At 41.2% G+C, this 21,193-nt stretch overlaps 2 protein-coding genes across 2 annotated transcripts; one reads left to right on the top strand and one right to left on the bottom strand.

Moving 5' to 3' along the window:
- Positions 1–7,798: 7,798 nt before the first annotated feature.
- ALG2 (ALG2 alpha-1,3/1,6-mannosyltransferase) lies at positions 7,799–11,731 on the bottom strand. Its single transcript, XM_015619665.1, has 2 exons — positions 11,336–11,731; positions 7,799–9,523 (listed from the first exon to the last, which is right to left on the bottom strand). The coding sequence occupies exons 1-2, from the start codon at positions 11,660–11,662 to the stop codon at positions 8,621–8,623; spliced, it is 1,230 nt and encodes a 409-aa protein (XP_015475151.1). The 5' UTR covers positions 11,663–11,731; the 3' UTR covers positions 7,799–8,620.
- A 191-nt stretch (positions 11,732–11,922) lies between these two features.
- Positions 11,923–17,216, top strand: SEC61B (SEC61 translocon subunit beta). Its single transcript, XM_015619664.3, has 4 exons — positions 11,923–12,059; positions 12,160–12,257; positions 12,900–13,001; positions 16,883–17,216. Exons 1-4 carry the CDS (start codon positions 12,057–12,059, stop codon positions 16,968–16,970), a joined length of 291 nt encoding a protein of 96 aa, XP_015475150.1. The 5' UTR covers positions 11,923–12,056; the 3' UTR covers positions 16,971–17,216.
- The last annotated feature ends 3,977 nt before the right edge of the window (positions 17,217–21,193 follow it).

Here is a 21,193-nt window from a genome sequence, read left to right as displayed (position 1 = left end):
AAAAAAAACATTTCATGGCTGGCAACCCAAAATGGTGATATATCAGGTTCTAGAAGAAGATATGTAGAGTATGACTATATCAGCTGAGTTCATAAAAAGATCTTCTATTATGTATTTTCTTAAATCAGAATGTATTTATCTACTTGGAATTTAGGTTGAAGAGGCTGTGTCTTCCTACAGTTCATTAAAATAAATCATAAGTACATACATGTATATAGATTCTGATTCACATTACTGTGAAGAAAATTGTAAGTAATTTCTTGCATATCGCAGTGTTATTCCTCAAAGTTAGTTCTTTTAGAAATGTATGTAGTTTGGACCTATTTTATCTGATTGAGAAAAATGCCTTTCAGGAGTGTTTCAAGGAGGAAGCCACCTTCTCTGGAGAAAAACATATTTCTTGCTGAGAATCCTGCCCTTGTTATGATTGCCTGTGAAAATCCTGATTTCTCCTGGGTCTTGATTTGAAGAATATCCTGGCTCAGAGTATTTTATTTCAGGCCTTTGCATATCCTTCTAATCCTTTTTATTAGCCATTTATTTTAACATTTTTGTGGCTGCTTTGTGCTCTAGTGGAGCTGCTTCTTCAAAATGGATCTTTCTTTGAAATTTGCTGTTCTTCTGTGCATGGTGGTTTCAGGATTCAGCTTCTCTCAACCTGTTACTCGGATTGGCAGAACAATGAATCATTTAATGTAAACTGCAAGGAGCAGATGAAACTCTGACCCTTGCTCAACCAGACATTTTTGCTTTAAGTTACTTTTGGGGAAAATATTCAAGCTTGGAACCAAATAAAAATTAACGAAACTTCTAAAAGTGTACGTACCAGGTTCTTTGCACTCTCAAAAAATGAATGTTTATGCTTACTCATTCCTATCAGATTGACACATGTTTTCTAATACTGCTGGACTTTTGTCTATTAATTTTTAAAATTTACACCTCTATTATTCCTCATCTTTATTTTAGATGACCATAGCTGCTAATTTTTTTCATATTGTGTTGTGGAGAACCTTTTCACCTGTACGAATCAGAGTGCTTTTTTCCTTTTTTTTAAACAAGTATGTAATCAAAATCTCTCTCCCTTGTCAAATACAGAAGTTTGTTAGAGCTGCAGGGTTAGACTACCATGTTAGATAATTGGCAAGTGCCCTTACTCACTGCAGAGAATATTGCAAATTTAATTCTAATTGATATCTACTTCAGCCTCTAGAAATGTCTCACTAACAACCCCATAACCCCCAAGTTCTAGGAACTGACTTCCCTTTAAGAATATATAGGCAGAAGGCTACCTTACTGTGAGCATTTTTATCCCCATGGAGGACAGCCTGGACTGGACTTCTTTCACTCAAAAGGTCAGCTCTCCACACTGGGTTCATGTATACACTAGGAGACTAGAGCATCCCAGATTATTAATGAAATGTAACAGGAATGCAAGATAGGGAATCTTACCCTCTTACCTATCACAAACTTACATATAGCTTTAGTGAATAAAAATTCATAGATGAAGATTTTATTCACAGTAAATCACAAATTGGTTCCTTAAGTTAAAAGTGCCAATTTCTTCTCTTGAATTCCCACTAAAGTGTTAGAAGAATACTTCTATGTAGAAAATTAGATGCTACTGGGATAGGTTACAAAGTATCCTCTCCTTTAAGTATTGTTAAATCAGACACTGGTACTGGACAAACAGAATATCCCCTCTCAGCAGAATTCTCTTAGTATATCGCTTTTTATGTCAATGCCAATGTCATTTTTCCTCGGACAGGGACTGTTTCAGGAAGAGTTGTCTATTTTCATGTCCTTCAAGCACTCTGTGCTTTTTGGGTGGTCTCTTAATTAAAATCTTTCCATGGTTTGGGATTCTGGCAAAGAACAGCAGAGGTCCAAATTTGGATCAACAATCAGATTAGATTTATGTTCTCTTTTCAGCAGGATCTGTCTGAAAGCAAATGCTTATGTCTAGCATTATTTCTGGGCTAATATCGTTTCCAGATCCTAATCACAATTACTGATGGCCTTTCTGAGAAATTACTGTATTTGGACCACCACTTTTCTTGTTTGTATGCTATAATCCACACTGAGTTGTACTGGTGTGTATGTACTGTTTTTCTTAAACCAATAAAACCAACAGCTACACAGACAGGGCATTCACCCAGCTGATACAATCATTTACCTGGAGCAAAGGCTACTTTCTGGTTTCGTTTCTGGTAAGTTCAGAACTGGGCAAGTTCTGGTAAGTTCAGTTCTGTGTAATTCACACATCTCCAGGTCTGCCCTGCTCACCTTACCTGGACACTGTGGGATGCCCACTTCATGGCACACAGCTCCTGGCTCCCTGATCCTTAGTGACAAAATAGTCCTTCCTGCTCCCTGGGCACTATGTGTTGACTGAATCCAGACATGTGTGAGAGGTAAGAGAAAGGTTTGATGGGAGAAACTAAGATACCTGGGAATGGAGGTTTCCCTGAATTTCTCCCTGGCCCATTTGAATGATGTTTCCTTTGTCAGCACCAACATGGTTTCATTCTCCCTGACCACTGCTGAGCCCCCACTTCATTCAGTGGCTCCATATTCTGCACTGCTCTTGTAAGAACTCTGCTTGAACCTCTCCCACCTTGAAGGGGCACCAAATGCCCTGCCAGACTCTAGTCGCTAGATCCCACCGAGATGTTCTTTGTCACATTAGGCTTCTTGACATTCAGTTTGTTAAGAAAACAGGGCTTAAAAGGGGATGAAGGAGGTAAATGCTCTATCTCTTGCCAGGTGCTAAAAGAGGGGTTCCAATGGGAGACACATTATTGTCTTGCACAAAGATTGCTGTACAGTGCAAGGGTTCTGTGCATAATTGTGAGGGGAATAGTTAATTAAATCAAAATATGTGTGTGTGCCTGTAAAGTAGGTTGTTTAAAGACCAATTTCTCCAAGACTGATTATCTTAAATATGTGTTTTTAAACTTAGCAACTTTTGCTCCCCTTCTCCGTGTAAAACCACTGCAAATGATTTGTTTTCCTTTTGTCAGTCATTTTAATTTTTCTCTTTTTCAGCGCACAGAAATGGGAGTCATAAAGATACTATAATGTTAATAGGTCTATCTCAGAGTTCATGAGGTAAAACTTGCTGGTCTTCTCATATGACCAATACTGCAAAAATCTGGAACCAACTCAATTAATCTTGGGCATAGAATAATGGGCACTAAAGAGCTGTACACCCATAAATCAATAGAGACTAAGCCCGAATTTATTTATTTTTGGGTCACATATTCTACTTTAACCATAAAAGCAGATAAGGATAACTACAATTAAAATGCCTTTCCTTCTCTATTGTTTGTCTTAACATTCATGCTATTGAACACACCCCTTCCTTAATACTATATATTTTCAGTATTCTACAGTTATTGTTTCATTAAAAATACCCCTGTGATACTAACTGTATAATAAATTACAATTCAAAATAAAATATCAGCCATTTCATCCAGGAGAGAGAATAAAGCCATAATAAAAAATAATAAAGTTTACCAATGTGATAATGTAGCATGAGGTTTTTATAGACTCCATGCAAATGTTAAAATCTATAAATTTTTATATTGTGTAAAATTGTAAAAAAATAGGAATAAAGGGGGAGGGGAAAGAAAAAAACCCAGCAGTGTCAGGTTGGCTTAATCACAAAATTTTCAGATTTGTTTCTAGAATCTGAGTGTATAAAAAGATGCATATTAAATTATTTATTTGTGGCCTATCTTATTGACTAGGTTAAAGGTAAATTGAAGAAGGAAAGTGCAAAGACAGAGCCAACAAACCCACAGTATTGGTGAGTGAAGAAACTCTAAAGACAGATCACCTCTCTCCTTGCCTCTTCGCTTACACCTAATACTCTGCATATACTCTGCCCTTATTTTTCCAATTATGCTTTAAACAACTTCTTTATTTGGCTTGTTCTTATTCGTTTGGGGTGTAAGAGAAGGTAGCAGGATATGCAAATTTGGTGAGAAAATAAGAGATTAAATCCTCCTTGCTGCCATTTTCTTTTTTTTGCATCACCCTTCACACCACACTAGTGGGATAGGAATTGAAAACTTCCATTTTCTTGTAATCTAATTATACTTATTTAGTAATACTAGTCCAATATTTAATATTTCTTCCGACAGCAGATTGCACAAGGCATATGCAATTTGATTTAAAGAAAACCAATAATTTTTTTTATTATTTAAATAAAGGAGAAGAGAGGAAAAAGTATGGATTTCTGGAACAGGTTCAAAACAGGTACAAAAATTACTGTTAAAAACCTGCTTTTTTGGAAACTCAGAACTGGTCAGCCTTCATTTCCTGTATTGTGTTGGTCTAGAGACAGCACAAAAGAATGTACTTGATACACACACTAGAACATGCTGACTTGTAAGATATGGGATTACTTACTGTCCTCTCACGATGGAGCTACTTCCATTTAATTGACAGGAAGCTTGTCAGTGACAAAACCATCCTTGATTCTATGTCCATAATCAAGATTCCTGTTGGATTTCCAAAAAGGAAGAGAGGAAGTAGAGAGGAAACAAAGCTACACTGTAATAAAATAAGGAACTGAGTGCCTGCACTTCTGAAATGAGAAGTCTCTTTGTTCTGTAAACCTAAAGCTTTGTTTTCATGTATGGGTCTTTAAAACAGCAGTAGGAAAAGACCAGGTTGGATGGAGTTTTGAGCAACTAACTTTGCTTTGGTGGTGGGTGACCCTGCCCATGGCAGTTGGAACAAGATTATCTTTAATATCTCTTCAAAACCTAACCACTCTATGATTCCATGACAATATGAGACTAGATGAAGAGACGCTCAAGAGAACAGAAACACACCCTCACAGGATCACAGAATATCTGAATTGAAAGGGATCCGCAAAGATTGTTGGACCCGACTCTTAAATGAATGGCCCATGCAGGGATCAAACACCCCACCTTGGCATTATTAGCACCCTGCTTTAATCAACTGAGTCGACCTCAGGGCTCATAAGAGCATAAAAACACAAGTGACGGCATAAGCTGAAAACATTTAAGAGCAATCACAGACTTAATTTCTTGATCTGACACTCTACCTCCACTGCCAGTACTCCATATTTTTTGTCAGAAAAAAAGTATGGGGCTTTCAGACCCTTCACAGGAGCCTTCCATTTTAAGGTGGCTTCAACCTATCTGGGATCAACGTGCCAGTAGTCAGGGTCCACCACGTATTCCAGGAACTCCAGCTTGTGCTGCTGAAAAGAGCTGATTTCTGGGTATTGACATGGAGTCACCACTGCTGCAAGTGACGCAGGACCTCCCTGGCATAGCCTGTGTGCCTGTTGTGTGCTGGAGAACGTGAAGATGCTGAGAATACCATTACACAGTTATCAAGCAGACTGTGCAGCACATTATGTGTAGAACCATGGAAGGTGGTCAGAGCACAGGAGAGACCAAACATTAAAAGATCCTCATAGTGTCTGTATCTAGTTCAGAAAGCACTTTTCTGCTCATTCCCTTCTAGCATGCAGGAAGTGCAGAATCTCTTAGAACTTTTGCCAGCTTCTTTTGATAATTCAAAACAGGCTTTTCCAGTGTCATTGTTCTTCTAGTGGTACCTACGTGGAAAGGACCTCACTTCCCATGGACATAAGAAGCAAATGAAGCTCCTGAGGAACAGAAAGAGTCATTTCACCACATCCTGCCTTACTGTCCTGCTGAAGTCTTGGCTGGCATTTCATTATGGAAGCAGATGTCTCTGGGCCATAGGGGCTATTCTGTCCCATAATCAAGTCCAAAGCAGGAGCCATGCCCCCTTGTCTTTTTCTTTATACAGATCACTCCCATGAACAGCGATTTTATATCTGAGACAAACAGGACCTGGCAATCCAAGCTGCCTCTGAGGTGTGGTAGCGCACTCTTGAGGTAACAGAAGAACCAACAGTGGTGCTGGCTTGAACACAACTGATAGATGGGCCCAAGCTCAGGGGTAAGCCAGTCCTAACCATCGCATTTGGAGGGTCACACACGGACATAGACTTTGAAGGGGCTTGCTTTTCACACCCAGTTTCCAGAGTCAACTGATTTATGTATTTATCGGCCAACTACTTCTCCTGGTGGAGCTCCAGCACTCCAGTGCTTGCCCACTGCAGTTGCAGTCCCTCTGAAAACTGTTTATATTAACTATGTCACCTGGTTTTGGACCACATGGCCATTGTCTTCCACACAGTTACAATCCACATTGCTCTGGGATATTACTACTGCTGGTCTAATGTCCCTTGGGATATATGGTATTTGGATAGGCTGTAAAGATTAGCCATACCTAACTAATAAATCCTAATATAATTGTGCAGTCCCCACTGAATGGTTCTGGAAGACCATAAAACCACAGAAAGGTTTGGGTTGGAAGGGACCTTTAAATACCATGTCCAACCTTCCTTCAGCAGGCAGGGAAAACTCTTACTAGATGAGGTTTCTCGAGATGGAAAGCAAGAGATCTTGAAGTAGCATGCAGTGCTCTGCCACACTTATACGCATTGACCACAGCTCCCTGCAGGAATCTGAGCCTAATCTGCAGTCAATGGGGAGCCTGAAGGCCAGGCTCCATGCAGTCAGCCTCAGGCTCCACATGGTCCAACCTACCTGCCATGAAGCAGCAGAGCTGGGGCTGCTCTGCAAGGCATGACTGAAAAGTCAGGGGAGATCCCATCATGGGACAGTGACCTCACCGACCAGGGCACAGTACCCAAGCAGGGCAGCCTGCTGACAGTAGCAGCTGTTGACAGTCACAGTGATCACCAGGTAAATGTGAGATGGCAGGTCAGGTCCAAGTAGAATCCATGAAATTCAGTGAACAGAAGCTGCAGGATATAGGACTAGGCACATGCCTGCCAGCAACACAGCTCAGGAAGGGGCTGGAGGCCAAGGCTGGAGCAGACACAGAGCTACCCCTGCAGCTACGTTGGCAAGCGTGCACCGATGTGTCTCTTAAGGCTCGAGGTTAACTCCAGCACAACTGAGAGAGGAGAATGTAACACAGACTAAGCAAGCACAGGAATTGGCCCCAACCACCTTGTACCTTCTAAATGGAACTTAAAACTGAGGCCAAACATGACTTGAGGGTGTTTATCTGACCACAGATAGTTTTCACTGTCTCTTCTGGTCCTTTAGTCATCCCCTGCCACACCTATGATGAAAAAGTTGCACAAAGATTTAGGAAAACTTTTAAGGGTCAGAAAGGAGCAGAAACGCAGGAACAGGCTATAAAGGAGTATAGACTCAGGCTTGCCAGTTTTTCTAATTGAATAGAAATGTAGGAAATAGGGACTCTGAAACCATCTGCTCTCACTCTGTATCAAATAAAAATTAGAGTTTTCGAACTTCTTGATTAAAGATAAGGACAAACTTTGCAGATTTTTTTTTGCTTTACTTCAAATAAAAGCCTATTAAGTATACTGAGACCTGGGTTTTGGTCCTAAGCAACAAAAATGGTCTCCCTGTCATGAAGTACTAATGTGGAAATGCTGAAACTATCTTAAATAGAAACTGCAGAATTCAGACTAAAAATTGTATTTCATACCACACTACAAATTGTATTTTATAGCTAACACTGGATTTCACTGGATCTATTTTTACACTTAAAATTAAATTATAACCAAATGTGTGTTATAACCAAACAGAACCATCAGCTAAGATGGGTAGAAGAACAGAAAATGTATTCCTTTCCCCCGACCAGCTTGGAAAAAAAATCACAGTACTATCACAGTACTGTCACATGTGCACTCACTGAATTAGGAAAACACAAAGTTACCACTAAATTAGGCAAAATAAAATGTCTTTATTTCTAGGTCCAGGTTAAGACCTTTCTTAGAAGTGTGCTGTCATTTAGAATGAAATGTTAAATATAGGGAAAATCATTTAAGTATCTACAAACCAGAAATTCCCAAAGTCCAATCACATCTTCAAGCATTACAGGTAACGAACAAACACAGATTTTAGCATTAACCTTTTTGCCTGATATCCTTGGCGTTATTCTAGTCTCACTTCCTCCTGCTCACACACCTGTATGCTTTTCTGACACCCAGTGTGACTAATGCAATTGGAAAAGCACAGTAAAAGGTCAATCATTGAAAAACCATACCATTTATATTTGTAACACTGCTGGGTTTTTGAAACATGCAGTTGGCTGGACTGTGAATTTCTCTCCATACTTTAGCTGAGACAGCCCTTTTACTTACAAATTACTGATGACCATTTTAAATACATAAAAATAAGGCCCCGTGGGTCATATCTGGACAAACCCAAATTTTGTAAATTGAATCAGCCATTCCATACAGTATTAAATAAAACATGAAGTAATTTTCCTAGTAAGTTACTGCCATTTAACTTTGCATTTTTCCAAAGCACAGTACACAAAAGACCTCCTGCAATGGCAGATCAGTCTACCACATGAAAATTTTAACTTTCTAATGACACAGTGGGACATATTTTGCTCCTTCTGTGTCAAGTGACATAAGGCAGCACAAGAAGCAAAACAAGGACATTCAGATATCCCTAGTTCTTTTTCAGTCACAATGAATACTGATCCCCCACACAAATGAGAGACACAATGGTGTAAAATATAACACAGGAATATAATTTTATTCTGTTAATCTGCGTATATATTGGTACAGCTGTTCTGAGAAAGCTTCTGAAGAAAATTTTTCCATAACTCTCACTCTCCCAGCTGCTCCCATTGTGTCTTTTAAGAGAGGATCTCTCACAATTTTTTCCATGGCATCAGCAAATTGGGTTGGCAGAGGATCACACAAAAATCCTGTAACATTATGTGAGATTGATTCTAAAGGACCACCTGAATTAACTGCTATAACTGGACATCTCATATACATTGCCTCCAAAGGGACAATGCCAAAATGTTCATTGCTTGGTGTATAAAGCACACATACAGAGTTACTAAAAAGAGAGATCTTCTGTTCATCTGAGAATGATCTCAGAAAAGTCACATGGTCATTAACACCAAGCTTGTCTGCGAGTCTCCTCAACTCTTCATAGTGCTCCACGTTTTCCAGAACTCGCTTATCATAACCACCTGCCATAACCAGGTGAACTTCATCCCACTCATGAGAACCAAGTCTCCCCCGAAGTTCATGCAAAGCTTCCAGAGCCAATGCTAGATTCTTTTTTCTCTCATACCTATTAATGGAAAGAAATGAGAACTTTTTCTTTTTCGGTATCAGGTCGGCTATGTCTGCAGGAACAATTTCTTCAAAGCTACTGATGTTGAGCGATGGGTAGAGGACATCTGGGTTTATGTGAGATAGGGACTTAAAGGTGTCTTTGAACACGCTGGCAGTGAACTTGCTGTTCACAACGATGCAGTCTGCCATGCCAGTCGTGTACTCTTCCAGCCAGTCGAGCGGCAATCTGTAGAGGCGCTTCAGGAAAGATTCTCTCTTGGTCAGCAGCTGATCAGGAAAGTGACAGTAAAACAAAACTTTCTTACGGGTTCTGGCCAGTCTAAGTACAGGAATGCAGGCAGACACCTAGTGCAACCGGAGAGATGAGACGAGAGGTTAATTATTTGTGTCAGGGTCACCAGAGTGTACATGTGATTTCAAAGCCATGCTCTGAGAGCCACTGTTTTGCAAGCCAAGTGCCTTCTCCCTCTCCCCTACACAAGCACATTGAGTTGTACTGCTTCATCAAGGGCCTCTTGTGGCCCTATAATTTCTCCTTGCTCCCCCACCAAGGTCCCAACAAGCCCCAGGACTTCTCCAAGCACCTCGTTCTGCCACTCCCAGGGTTGCTGGGAGCAGAGTCCAAGTGGCGGTGGCATCCTCTCCCTCCAGCTGCCCCAAAATGTAAGAGGTAAACTTCAAAATGTGGAATATGTCAAATTATCTAAAGTCAGGATGCTCTTTGATATAAGGTATTTGTACACTTTCAAGCCTAATCAGCAAGAAGACCTAATCAGTGGAACTGGCAACAACTAGCAACCCTTAGTCAGCGACATGCTGGAACTAACAAGCCTAAAGGATGTAGTCACACAAGAAGTTGATTTGTCTATGCATACATTGCTAATTCGGCAAAATACTCAAGGTCCATGTATGATATAGCTAAACCATGTTCATTATAACACTAAAAAACACACCTACAGGTCAGAAAGACTCCTGCTCAGGTGAAGATCAGTTCCCTGAGCAAGTGTAGGAGTTAACTGGGGTTATGTAACTTGTATGGAATCACAGAATCAATTAGGTTGGAAAAGACATCACTGAGTCCAAACAATAACCCAACACCACTGTGTCAATCAGACCATGGCATAAAGGGCCACATCCAATCTTTCCTTAAATACATCCAGGGAGGGTGATTCCATCACCTCCTTGGGCAGTCCAACATATAACGACCCTCTCAGAAGAAATTCTTCCTAATGTCCAAGCTAAGTATTCCCTGGTGCAGTTTAAGACTATATTCTCTCATTCTAGCATTAGCTGTCAGGGACACCAATCCCCACCTGCTAGAACACCCTTTCAGGCAGTTGCAGAGAACAAAAAGGTCCCCGTGAGCCTCTTTTACTCCCAACTAAACATCCCAGCTCCCTCAGCCACTCCTCATAGAGTTGTGCTCCAGATCCTCCCCCAGCTTCACTTCCCTTCTCTTGAAATTGCTAACTATACATAACATTATGAAAGGCCACATTTGGGAAGTAACTAACTCTGAATTTCTGTGTATAAAAAATGACACAGAAAGCCTGATGGAATGTCCTTAATTTGTGGAACACCATGGAGCAGCTAGGCCTGCACAGCTCTGAAATGAACACTCAATGTCTCTCTCTCTGGAGTATGGCTTGTTGCACACCATATAATGAATCCGACTTTGAGGGGATTTGATACTCCAGGGTTCTGGATCATCCCTCTTATGAGAGACTGCAAGAACTGGCCCAGTTTAGTCTAGGTAAGAGAAGAGTAGGAGGGGATCTTATTAATTCATATAAATATCTCAAAGGCGTCAAGAGGATGATGCCAGACTTTTTTCAGTAGTGCCCAGTGACAAGATGAGGAGCAGTGGCCATAAACTAAAACACGAGAACTTCTACATCCACAAGAAGAACTTCCTCACAATGAGGGTGGCAGAACACTGGAAAAGGCTGTCCAGGGAGGTCGTGGAGTCTCCCTCTCTGGAGACACTCCAAACCCATCTGGACGCGTGCCTGCATCACCGGCTGCAGGTGACCCTGCTTTGGCACGGGGTTTGGAGTAGATGATCACCAGAGGCCCCTTCCAACCCTAACAATTCTGTGATACTGTTTAGAGCACCAGCATCCCCGCATCCCGGCAGCGGCGCTCCCGTGCCCGCACCTGGTCGCACACGAAGGCGTCGAAGGTCTCTCCGCTGAGCAGCAGCACGTAGAGGGCCACGAAGGCCATGCGGAGGGCCGCGCACAGGGCGTGCCCGCGGCCGCACAGGCTGCGGGGGAGCCAGCCGCCCGCCCTCCGCACCGCCAGCCCGCGCGTCTCCGCGAAGCAGCGCCCGGGATCGTAGTGCGCCGTCCAGATCTGCACCCGGCAGCCCCGCGCCCGCAGCGCCAGCGCCGCGTCCACCACCAGCCGCTCCGCGCCGCCCAGCCCCAGGTCCGGGTGCAGGAACAGCACGGACGGGCCCGCATCTCCCGCCTCCTCCTCCATGGCCGCTGCCGCGGGGTCGCATGCGCAGCCCGGCAGCCCCGGTGGGACACGTCAGCCTTCCTTCCCTTCCTCCCGGGCCTTCCCGGCCGCCCCGCCCGCCGGGCGGCCCCGCTGCCGCCCGACGCGCCGTTCCCCGCGGTCCCGCGCCGGCCCGGCCGCTGCGCAAGGAGCGGGCGCGACCGAGGCGTCACGGGGGGCAGCGGGCTCGGAAAGCGGCCGCCGAGCCAGGGGTACGGCGATAAGGGGCTGATGCTGCTCAGGCATTATCCGGGGAAGCCGCGTGGCCCCGGGATGCGCGGCGCGGGGCGGAGCCTGATGCGGGCAGGGACGTGGCCGGAGCGGCTGCAGCGGAGCGTGTGAGAAACCGCACCGAGCCCGAGCCAGCGCCGCCACCATGGTGAGAGGCTGCCCGAGGCCGGGGGCGGCTAAGGCGCCCCTTCCCCGCCGGCGGTGCCCGCCGCCTCTCACCCTCTCCCGCTTCTCTCCTCTCTCCGCAGCCCGGGCCCAACCCCAGCGCCACCAGCGTCGGCTCCTCCGGGCGCTCCCCCAGCAAGGCTGTGGCTCCCCGCGCCGCGGGATCCACCGTCCGGCAGAGGTGGGTGCCCGCCGCGGCTCCCCGAGGGACAGCGCTTGCCCCCGTCGTGCTCTGCTTGCCGGGCTCCCGGGCTGGTGCCCTCTGCCGACGTGGCAGCACGGGCTGATGCCAGGCCGGAGAAGGACAACGCTGCTGGGGAGGGGTCTGCAGTGTAAGGGCTGTGGGGAGCGGCTGAGGGAGCTGGGGGTGTTTGGCTCAGAGAAAAGGAGGCTCGGGGGGAACCTTATCGTTCTCTGCAACCACCTGAAAGGAGGGTGTAGCCAGGTGAGGGTCTGTGTCTTCTCCCAGGCAACTAGTGACAGGATAGGGGAGCACAAGTCTTAAGTTGCGTCAGGGGATGTTTAGCTTGGACATCAGGAGGAAGGGGCGATTAGACACTGGAATGGGCTGCCCATGAAGTTGGTGGAGTCACTGCCCCTGTAGATAGTCAAGGAAAAATTGGATATGGCACTTGGTGCCGTTGTCTAGTTGACACGGCGGTTTTGGGTCATAGGTCAGACTTGATGATCTTACAGGTCTTTCCCAACCCAATTGATTCTGTGAAGTGTATTGTTTCTGCAGTCTCCTGGGATGCTTGGTCCTAGAAGCTGGTGGAGTACTAACATGTTGTTTGGTCTTTGTTTCCTTCTGTCATCCCTTAAGGAAAAATGCCAGCTGTGGGACAAGGAGTGCAGGCCGTGCCACGTCCACAGGGACTGGTGGGATGTGGCGGTTCTACACTGAGGACTCTCCAGGGCTCAAAGTGTAAGTTGGGTTAATAGGTGGTGGCAGGCTCGAGGGTTTGCCTGCTTATGTTGTCTTGCAGTTTTTGAATTAATAATAATCTGTCAAGTGTTCTGGTGTGCATGGGAAAACTGGGTGAGTTGGTGGTTGGGATGACATTTAATCTGTAACCCTGGAGAAGAAAGTTACAGTAGTTTTAAAAAGGTAGGTACAAGCTGTATTTTGTAATTGCCAAAGTTTACCCTAAGAGGTCTTTAAAGGCTATGAGCAATCATTTTAAAGTTGAGAAAGATCACTGGTCTCTATGTATTTAAGCATCTGTGTGCATGTTTTCGTTCCCTTTTAAGTAAAAAGCTTGTGTTTTGTCTTGTAATAGCTATATTATGATCCTGTACACTCCTGTAAACTGATATACCATATGCTTGCATCAGATGTTTTTGTTAAAAAACTGCAGATAAATTACTGTAGCTCAACTTGGCTAGCGAATAGCATGCCAATAACTTGTATGTCTCCATTTTCACAAGGTGAATATTCCAAGATTATGGTCAAATACCTGGTAGTGTCCCTTAAACTATAAAGAGAACCTAAATTTTTACTCTTTTGACCAGTCTGAGTCATGCAGATGACTTTCTAAACAAACTGCAGCCTCATACTTAGGTAACAAAGGTGGAAGGTATAGTTGAGCTGATGAGTGCATGCCAAGTTATATCCTGTGTGGAAATTTGTGCTTATTCTAGAATTACTGTTTGTGAGCTCTTGTTCTTCATGTTTAGGAAAGTCTTGAGATGCTCAGGGCTGACCCTGTTGCTTGTTCTTTTTTTCTCAAATCCATTAATATTTTCTTTTGGAATTGTTCAAGAGTAGGGCTACTGCTAGCTGCACAAGTAGAACATTTGGGGAAGGGCTGGTGATAGGCTACGTCGTGATAGTTCCATGAGTAATCCTTCCTTTGAGGTTGTCTTACATGTTTTCATTTTCATATGCACTTGAAACTTTAAAAAAAAGTATCCAGCAAACTACAAAGTGGTGCTGTTCTGCCTTGCTTACTCCATTCTGAGTCCAGAAAGGAGACAAGGCAAAGACAATGAGCAGCAATGGTGTTCTAGAGCAAATCTATACAGATAGGCAGGGCAACTGTTTTCTCTGTTGTTTGGTCTACTAAAATTCAATTTAAAAAATGAATTACGCCAAAGAGAAAAGATACCAGAAGGGCATTATGATTTTTTTTTAATATACCTGTGATACAAGCTTTAACAATTCTGCTAAGTTTCTGTGTGAATCTTTTCACTTTTGGTGCTGAATGGCCACTCAGTTGTTCTCATCTTTAGTGCAAGCAGATCAGTAAAGAGATTTTCCCGTCTATTTATGTTGCAACATAGTGGTTCCCGATTTTAAGGTTTTGGAGCAGTGCAAGTGGCTTTTTTGGAAGCTACTTTCAGTAACTATGGTCAGGTTTTTAATGAAAGAATCAAATTTATAAAAGTGAGTTGGCTTTACAAATCACCCCACACTAGATGTAACGTTTTCTGAGCCATGGTTTGGTAGCAGCTTTCTTGCTTATGGCTTTCTAGGTATTCTTTTCCAATTTTTTTTTTTTTTCCCATAGAAACCAATTGTTATTATCTCTGTCCTCTTTAGTAGGCTTTAAAGTGAGAATGAGTTATTAAGCGTTTGTGATTTCCTCGGTGAAGTGCTTCAGCTGAAGTTGTTTTTAGAAAGGGTTGTGATCACTACTGCATAAAGCAGTGGGGTAGCTTAGCCTGGTAGTGGTGGCGGGTGGGCTTTTTTTGGTGTTTTTTCATATTATTTAAATGGAAACTCTTAAAATTATTATGAAAAAATACATAAAACCACTTGAGAATAGGTTAATCCATACTAGCTACAATGAGGGGAATTTCTCTCTAGATAAGGAAGTTTTTGTATTTTATATCATGCAGAATTAGGTTGATGCTTTGGGTATTTTGTATCTATGTTCAACATCCAAAATAATAAATATGTTGAATAGGCAAGTTGGTTCCCCTTAGGAAAGATCCTTTATTTGCATTACAAGATGCTTCAAGATGCATATGCCTTTAAAAACAATTACTAGTGGAAGGGAGTTGTGGAGTATTTGGCTGAGAGGGGATATGATCTTTTTCTCTTTAAAGCTTGGAGATTACATGCTTTGAAAAGAAAACTAAACCCGAACTTGTTTGTCCTTTTGGGTTACTTTGTACCTGTGGTTCCCGTATCTTGTCTTGGGCTTTCCCACAGACAGAAAGTCAAATTGAGTATAATATGCAGCCTTATGAAAGACATGCTGAGAATGCACAGTACCAAATCTTTAGAGGTGTCTGAATCCATTTATTTATTTATTTGTGCTGGGCTGAGAAGATGCAGGTGTGTAGAGGAGAATTGCAGGGTTTCAACAGGTTTTCTTTGAGACTGGAGGAAATGAGATATATGTGTCAGTATTGGAGAGCTGATTATTCTCTAGGGGTTCAATGTCATCTTCATGTTTAAAAAACACTGAACCCACAATCAGTCATGTAATTCTGCTCTCATTAGTGGTGCTGCTTTGTTCCCACGTGCCTTTGGCAGAGCAGCTTACCTATTCCTACTGCTAAAGGATCAAATGAATTAAATAGTAATTCAGATACAGTGTAAGAACTATAAATTATGATTTATATTATGTAGTATATAAACCTTCATGTATACCTACACATATATATATATAAATAAATAAAAACTATAAAATATATTTATTTATATGTATAAAATGCTGGGGTTTGAGAATTACATTCTGTTGCTTAGTGAAAGATACCCCTTGAAGGGGTTGCTTGTGTAGTCACTGGTATCTGGACTTTGTTTATTTTGTTATTGGTTTATTTGCTATATGCTTTATGCCTGTGTTTAGATTTCTCCATAAACAAATAAGTCTTAAGTATGATAGATAATAATTGAGTTTTAAAACTCAATGTAAGGTTACAGTTGTGATCATTTCAAGTATGTGGATCATGATCTTGTAGAAAAATATGAGAGTAAACTCTCAAATCTATTTTCAGTTTCCTTTTTTTAACTTTATATTCTGGTAGCATTTACATGCTTCTAAACAGTACCCTGGAGGTGCTGCAGGCTGGATAACAGATTTCCCAATAGCATGTTGAAAATCAGAAATGACATTGTATGAAATAGCTGGTATGAAAGAGTGTTATGTGCATTCATGTAATTATTGCATCTTAGAACAGCATGAAACACTTGATTGAAGCTATCAACATGCACCCTAAGATTAACCTGTTTTTAAAAACATTACTATACATTTTCTGTACAATATATAAAAATAAGAAGAAAAAAAAATCATTTTAGGTAAGATTTAATGATGTAGCTTTGCCACTTTGTGTATGTTTTTCAAGAAGGCAGAAGTCCCTGTCTCTCACCCACTGCTGCCATTGTTTTCAAATGAAATAAAACCCCTAAAATAACTAATGAGAATTTTTTGCCAAAATTTTAGTAGCCGCTAGAGGACTCTGTTGGTTTTTGTATCCTACTGCATCTTTGCTTAGGTGGCTATCTGAGTTATAAACACAGAGGATACTTTTCCAGAGACTGTGGAAACAGTGATGCATAACAATGAACCATTAATGGCTTTTTTAACAAGTGGGGGGTTTTGTTACTCTGTTGTGCTTTTTTATGTAACATTTAGGGTGTATAGAACTGTCTTTATAAACAGTGGCAGCAGCAGCAGTTTTTAATAGAGGTGGCTGTCTCGTTTCCCTGTGCCTTAAGGTGTTTCTGTGGGAAGGGAAGAAGAGTTTTCTTGTTCAATTTCATATGAACTGATGAGCTCACTTGGCTGATTATGACTGGCCTTTGGGCAAGACAGACTTATTTTTTATGTTAATGCATTTTCTCTTTATTTTTAGTGGACCTGTTCCAGTTTTGGTCATGAGTCTTCTTTTTATTGCTTCTGTGTTTATGCTGCACATCTGGGGTAAATACACACGTTCCTAGAACCAGCTGCCAACTTAAAGCATACATCTTGGACCAAAACTGTGGTGGATCCTGGTTGTTCTTGGAGAGAGACTGGGGAAGCTTCCTATCACCTGTTGAAGTCCTGTCAACTTTGGCTAGAATACCGAATTAATTTCTCAGTTCACTGCTTGGGCAGCTTTAAAGCCTGCCATGGGTCATTTTATATTTGTATCTGTACACTTAGAATACAGGTATTGCAATAAAAGTTGTATATGGAAATAGAAACAGTCTAAACTGTATTTTTTCCTCTGCCAGTATACCACAGCTAACACGTTTTACTAGTGGTTTTCATAAATAAACATATTTCTGAGTAAATGCTCTTCGACAGTTCAAATCAGATTCTTCCAAACTATATGCTGCTATATAATTTTATGCTAGAAGATCTTTTTTTTGGTGGATGAAAGAGACAAAATCAGATTCACAAACATGAGAGGGTAACCATTGTCCTTGTGGAAATACAACTGAGGTATGAGTGCTGAGATGGTCATGTTCTTTTAACTTCAGAAAAATTGTTGGATTTATTTATTTTATTTCCTAAATCCAGGTTAAACTACTCAGTGCTCCTTATACATAAAAGTTATATGTTTGTTTTTTCGAGCTGCACTTGAGGAACAACATGAACTGGTACCCAGCTGATTTTAAAAAGAATAATTGCACAGCTGTCAAAGATATTTTTCACCCTCGGTCACATGGTGTGGTTCTTGGGGCTGTCCTGTGCAGGGCCAGGAGTTGGACTTCAGTGGTCCTTGTGGGTCCCTTAGGATATTCTGTGATTCGATGACTGCAGGTCAGGACTCTTTCAAGGAAAGTTAAATGGAATGGGAAGACTGCAAAAGCAATGCTTGCATTTCAAACAACAGGACATGCAAATAGGCTGAGCTACAGCTAGGGGTTGCTTCAGATAATTACTCCAGTTTACTTCTGGATGTTCAGTATTTTCATTTTGAACAGTGACACACCTCTTCCTTTTTAAAGGTATCTATATATTTGTGCTTTAGCATTTCTATGCTAATATGGTCTTGAAGTTGGATGGAATGATTTTAGCCTGCTGTTCATGTTGAGTCCTGGTTGACATTGTCACGAGAAAACTATATTCTTAGTTATGCAGCCTTGACAGAAATTCTAACTGCGTGTTGTAGAAGCAGCCTCTCTTACCACCTTCCTTAAAGCAGTTCTTAAATTAGCATTACTTCTGAAAAGACCAAACTGTTCAGAACAAAAACAAGAATGAGGAATGTCATCTCAAGGCTACAGAGGTAATAGTTTTGAGCTGTGCTAATGCCATAATACCTAATGTAAATGTGCACGGAAAGATAGAAGACTTAGAGCAGAAACTAAAAATTATCTCAGAACATGTAATACTAGGAAGGTGTTTTCAGAGGTTTAGAAGTTGAGGAACAGGGAATTTTGGAGACTCAAAGGCAGTGGTGTATCAGAACACTAAAGAGGTGGAAGCTGATACAAATAAATCATGCATCAAAGGGAAAGGGATCCGTATATCATTTACCTCTATGCATATGGAAGGGAAGTTAAAACACAAGGGAAAATAAAGTAAGTAGGGGGAGTAGCTCACCACTTCAAAAGGTGGAGATAAGGCTCTCTCACTTAAATGCTTTGCTTAGCGAGGAAATAAATTCTGTATAGTCAGTGATTTCATTTTATGGCAAGAAAATTAAAGGGAAGACCAAATGCAGGTCAGTTGTTGTGCTGACCACGTAAACAGACTCTGGTGAGCTAATTTGTGGTGCTCAAAGGAAAAGGAATGGAATACTCTGAAATACTGTAGGAATAAGGAATAACAGTAATATCAAAGCATGTAACCTGTTTTTTACTATATTTTCTAATACACTGTTTTACTGTTTTCTAGTATAGCAGGAAGCAATTTTCTTTTAAACACTTCCAGTCCCTAAAAGCTGTTTTCCCACATCAAATAATTCTATTTGAAGCCTATCATATTTTTCCTTTTTTGGTGTCCTGCTGCTTCTAAAGACCAGAATTGATGATCTTGGAAAAGTGATGGGGGGAATGCTTATTGCTGTAAAACCTTTTAAAATTTTTGAATGCATTTAGTTCAACTGAGTATAAAAATGTTGACTATTTTGACAGTGCTATCCTTGTTTAAATATTTTGTTTTCTAGAATGGCCTGTATAATGGATTTTAGCATGCACTATCAAAGGAGCCTAATGTCTCTTGTTTTGCACAAATTAATTCCCACTCTTTCTTGGCTTTATATTTTAGTATATTTTAGATTTAAGTATCACCTCTGGTGATACTTAAGTTGGATTCAGCTAGCTGAAACACCCTTAGTTTTATTTTTCTTGTACTTCATTAAAACCCATATTTCTCTATTTTATGCTTCCAAGTTGTGATTATTTAAATTATTGGCATGAATCTGTTGGATATTCATGCTTATATTCATAGTGTTTCATGTACACGAGTTGTCTTGCAACTGATGTTTATCAAACTTCAGCTACAGAGAGGTAAAGAAATGCAGGTTGCAAAGGCTTACTGGATTTTTGGCTAATAGTGAGTGTGAAATTCTGTTTGGCCTGGGTGAATAAATTATACTGATAAACAGTAGCTAATCTGTGATACAGAAAACTAGTCTTTCAGTAATAAGTAGAAAACACGGAAGGACAGTGATTTGAAAAGCTTTGTATCAGGTGACTATGTAAGACTTTGGATTTTTATGCCTAATTGTACGTGATTGAAATACAAGCTTGACTGAGCTGACTCTTGTAAATATCTTAGGAGCTGCAGAAGGCTCTTAAGTCCTTAAAGACCTTTACTTTGCCTCCTTAACATTAAGGATTCAAGATATCTGGAAGAACTTGAATTTCCACAGAAGAGATGATAAAGTACTAGAACCTTTTATCCCTGACTTAAAGTATTTGCAACCTCAGACTCCATTATCCCTCAGCTGAAGAAGGGGTTTTATAAGGAGATGGTTCTTTTGCATGAATTAATTTGTGTCTTATGGTTTTCCTTCCCCCCCAGCTATAAATCTGAGTATGAGAGCAGGCTCAGTCTAATTTAACAGTGACAGAAGCTAAAAGACAGTGTTCTTGAGGGTTGGAAGGAATAGGTAACTGATAGAAGAGGGAGATGGTCAAAGCTCCTGCTGTGCAAAAGCCTTGCACTTTTAACTTGCACTCGTTACCCAGGAAGAAAAGGGAGAAAGAGGCTTCTTTAATGCCTTTATGATAGGAAAACTTTAGCCTTTGCTCTTGCATGTATTTGCACACTGAAGTCGATCACCCATGAGCTATTGATCTGTAGGTACATGAGCTCATTAATTTCAGTGTTTCAGAATTGCCTTTTGCCATCTGTTTCGAGGTTAGTTCTACTGCACAACTCACGCACATGTGCACACACATGCTCTTTCTAGTGGTTTTTGGTTTTGTTTCTTTTTTTTCTGCAGAAAGAAATTACTTCAAAGTCTAACTTGTTGTATACTTCCTGCTTTGATAATAAGGCTACATTGACATCTTCATATTAACTGTTTATATGAATGTGTTTCATAGAAGACTCTTCTAAACTTGGCATTGGTAATAATACACTAAGAATAGTAATGATTCTCAGCTTCAGATCTCTGATGCAGGGCGCTGGATTTTTTTTTTATTGAGGGGAAACTTTTACAACATTTGTGATTTCTGCTATGATTTCAGAAGTTGCTGAAAGGCAGGCTGAGTAAGAACAGGTGTGAAGTTACTGAGTATATCTCATCCCTGACATGTATCGTTATCTTATCTTCCTTCTGTGCCCTAGTTACCGCTTTTTCTCTGGAGACCTCCAGAGATCGTGAACTGTGCCATGTACTAGGATAATGCTCTTATGCAGAGATATGTCAGGCAGTAACAATAATAAACAGGAGAGACCCATTTTACTTAAGTCAAAAATTCAAGTTCAGATGTGTATCACCACAGATTTGATACTGCTATCACACATGTGGCAGCAGGTTGCAAATAATTATCCTTGTTTTTTATTTTGAAGGATTTTTCACACGGTGCCTTTTGGAACAGTATCTGTGACTTTTTGACCAAACCAAGATTGACATATTCTTTGAAGTTACACTATTATTTCATAAAATAGAACTAAGCAAAACTAACCAAGCACTGCTTCCTTGAAAGAGCAGCTTGTCTTAAAAAGTGAAATTCCAGCTAGTTTAGTGTGATTTTTTTTTTTATTTTTTTAGTTCATG

Source organism: Parus major, chromosome 2, assembly GCF_001522545.3.
Source record: "Parus major isolate Abel chromosome 2, Parus_major1.1, whole genome shotgun sequence".
Lineage (NCBI taxonomy): Eukaryota > Metazoa > Chordata > Aves > Passeriformes > Paridae > Parus > Parus major.
This window is presented reverse-complemented; position numbering and strand designations above follow the sequence as displayed.